The sequence below is a fragment of the Nicotiana sylvestris genome, chromosome 4 (assembly GCF_000393655.2).
Source record: "Nicotiana sylvestris chromosome 4, ASM39365v2, whole genome shotgun sequence".
NCBI classification, from domain to species: domain Eukaryota; kingdom Viridiplantae; phylum Streptophyta; class Magnoliopsida; order Solanales; family Solanaceae; genus Nicotiana; species Nicotiana sylvestris.
This window is the reverse complement of record NC_091060.1, coordinates 133,085,870-133,088,341: the sequence shown is the minus strand read 5'-3', so window position 1 is coordinate 133,088,341 and position 2,472 is coordinate 133,085,870. Positions and strand designations below refer to the sequence as shown.

The following is a 2,472-nucleotide window of genomic DNA, read 5'->3' as shown; positions in this document are numbered from 1 at the left end:
TACTTGCAAATTAATTGTAGGTATATTGTAGAAAAGTTGTAGTTTGTATATATATTTGTCTTTTTCTGCATTTTTCCTGTAGCCAATTAATTGTTTCTTGCCACATAATGTAGGCACCATATTACCATTGGCATATGCTGTTGTTGATTCAGAGAATGACACATCATGGAAGTAGTTTTTTGAGCAATTCAAACTCGCGTATGGTGAAAGACCAAATATGCGTGTTGTTTCGGATCGGAATGAGAGTATCTTGAAAGCAACATCTATTGTTTATCCCGGCATGCCACATTATTCTTGCATGTGGCATATTTGGACAAATATATGGGCAATGTTCAAGAAGGGTCATCTTAAGTTAAGTGAATTATACTTTGTCGCGGCATGGTCATACACCCTTGATGAATTTAATAAAAGGATGTCAAAGATTGAGGAGATTGACTCCCGTGTTAAAGCATACTTATTCGATATTGGCTATCATAAATGGTATCGAGTACACGCTACGGTGAATAGAACTTGGACTATGACATCAAACATTGCAGAGTCGTTGAATGCTGTAACAAAATATGTAAGAGAGCTGCCGATAGTAGAACTATTACAGTATATGAGGACCCTTCTTGAGCGTTGGATGAAATAAAAGTTATTGAAAGCAAAGGGTACATTCACATACCTTGGGTACAAATTCAACAAAGAGTTGGATGACAACAGAACATTGTCGCACAAGCTTAGAATAAGATCTGATTATTTATTGAATCAAATTAATTTAAACAGGACAATGTAGATATTTTGTATATAGTTTGATTTTAACCGTATATGAATTGTTTTTTTGTTTGTAATGTACTCGTAGGTGAGGGATTTAACAGACTACATCCATATAGTAATAGATGGTGTGAGGCGTTATAATGTTTGTCTTGAAAACAAGAGATGTAGTTGTGGGCAATTCCAGCTTGATGAACTACTTTGTCCACATGCTTTAGCTGCTTTAAGACACAGGGATGAGTCTTTTGAACAATATTATTCTCCTTATTACACAAGGGCGAACCTCTTGCGTACTTATGAAATACCAGTAAATCCCCTGTCTGATGAAAGCAAATGAAATGTGCTACAACATATAATTGAAGAAGTAGTAAATCCACCAAAAGGAGGGAAAAGACAGCCAGGAAGACTTCAAAAAGAAAGATACAAAACATATGATGAAATAAATTCAAAGAAGTACAAGGTTTCATGCGGAAACTGCGGAGGAGAAGAGCATAACAAAAGATCTTGCAAGAATGCACCCAAAAAGAAATAAAATTTTATGTAGTTAACAGAATATTTCATAAAACCTATTGGTTAGTTCTGGATAACAGATTTTGATGTGTAATTGTTGGTGTTTTTTAAGATCATAATGTAGTTAGTTAGGATTTTTCTGTATTGAGACAATACTTTCATAGATTGATTTGTTTATGAATGGTTTCTATATATATAATCTAGAACGTTTTTACTATTTATGGAATACTTTACATAGTTATTAATGTGTTTTTATAGTTTATCTACAATAAAACTACAAAAAAAATATATTATCTGGAATTTACAGAGTATGTACATTATAAATCAGTAGGAGAGTAGTTAAAAACTTAAAATATTGTAGATGAAGTATTGTTTACATTCAAAAAATGAATATAAAAGAAACAAAACACATTGTTAAATATAATCTACAAATTATATACAAATATAGCTACAAAAAATCTACAATATTTGTAGCTGACATAATAGCTAGATTAAAATTCAGGTAGAAAGAAGCTATATGGTGAAAATAATGTAGATGAGGTACTTTATACATTCAACAAATTGAATTTAAAAGCAACAAAATGTTTAGTTACTGACTTTTAGACATTATCTACAAAAAACCAACAAAATAACTATATATTTTTTTGTTGACAGAATAACTGTATAAAAATTCAGTTGGAAAAGATTTATATGCTAAAAATAATGAAGATCAAGTACTGTAAAGATTCAACAAGTGAATATAAACCCAACAGAATGTATCCATTTGAACTACAATACTGGATAAGAAAAAAGAAACAAAGACTACTATAATTGTAGCGCAAGTCTGCTACAATTAAAACAGAATAAATTGTTCAAAAACTTGTCTACAATCTTTCTTATAAGCTAGCATCAATTAAACAATTGTACTACATGTTCCATACAAAACATTACAACTACTTCTTCTTCCTCTGGACTCGTGTTTTCTGATTCAAAGCTAGTGCAACTTTCCTCCTTGCCAATTTGCCTGTCACCTCATCATTAATTGCCCCATGCTCCTGCTTCTTTCTAGCATAGTCCCAAAGTAGCGCTCCATAGCGTATACGGTGTCGGTCACTATCAGAAAGGTCTTCTGGCGGAATTGATAATTCTCCAATACTAACATACTCTGCAAAGGCAGCAACAAATACATACAATCCCTGCAAAAGATAAAAATGTCAATATTCACTAAAC

The 2,472-nt window shown here is 32.0% G+C and overlaps 1 protein-coding gene across 1 annotated transcript; it reads left to right on the top strand.

The window, feature by feature from the left end:
* The first annotated feature begins 217 nt into the window (after positions 1 to 217).
* LOC104217797 (uncharacterized) lies at positions 218 to 1,090 on the top strand. Its single transcript, XM_009768126.2, has 2 exons — positions 218 to 562; positions 842 to 1,090. Exons 1-2 carry the CDS (start codon positions 218 to 220, stop codon positions 1,088 to 1,090), a joined length of 594 nt encoding a protein of 197 aa, XP_009766428.2.
* Positions 1,091 to 2,472: the final 1,382 nt, after the last annotated feature.

Excerpts from the sequence above, each read along its gene's own strand:
- LOC104217797 (XM_009768126.2), top strand. The coding sequence starts at position 218 with ATGCGTGTTGTTTCGGATCGGAATGAGAGTATCTTGAAAGCAACATCT. Across the intron at positions 563-841 it reads TGAATGCTGTAACAAAATAT|GTGAGGGATTTAACAGACTA; the intron begins GTAAGAGAGCTG and ends ATGTACTCGTAG.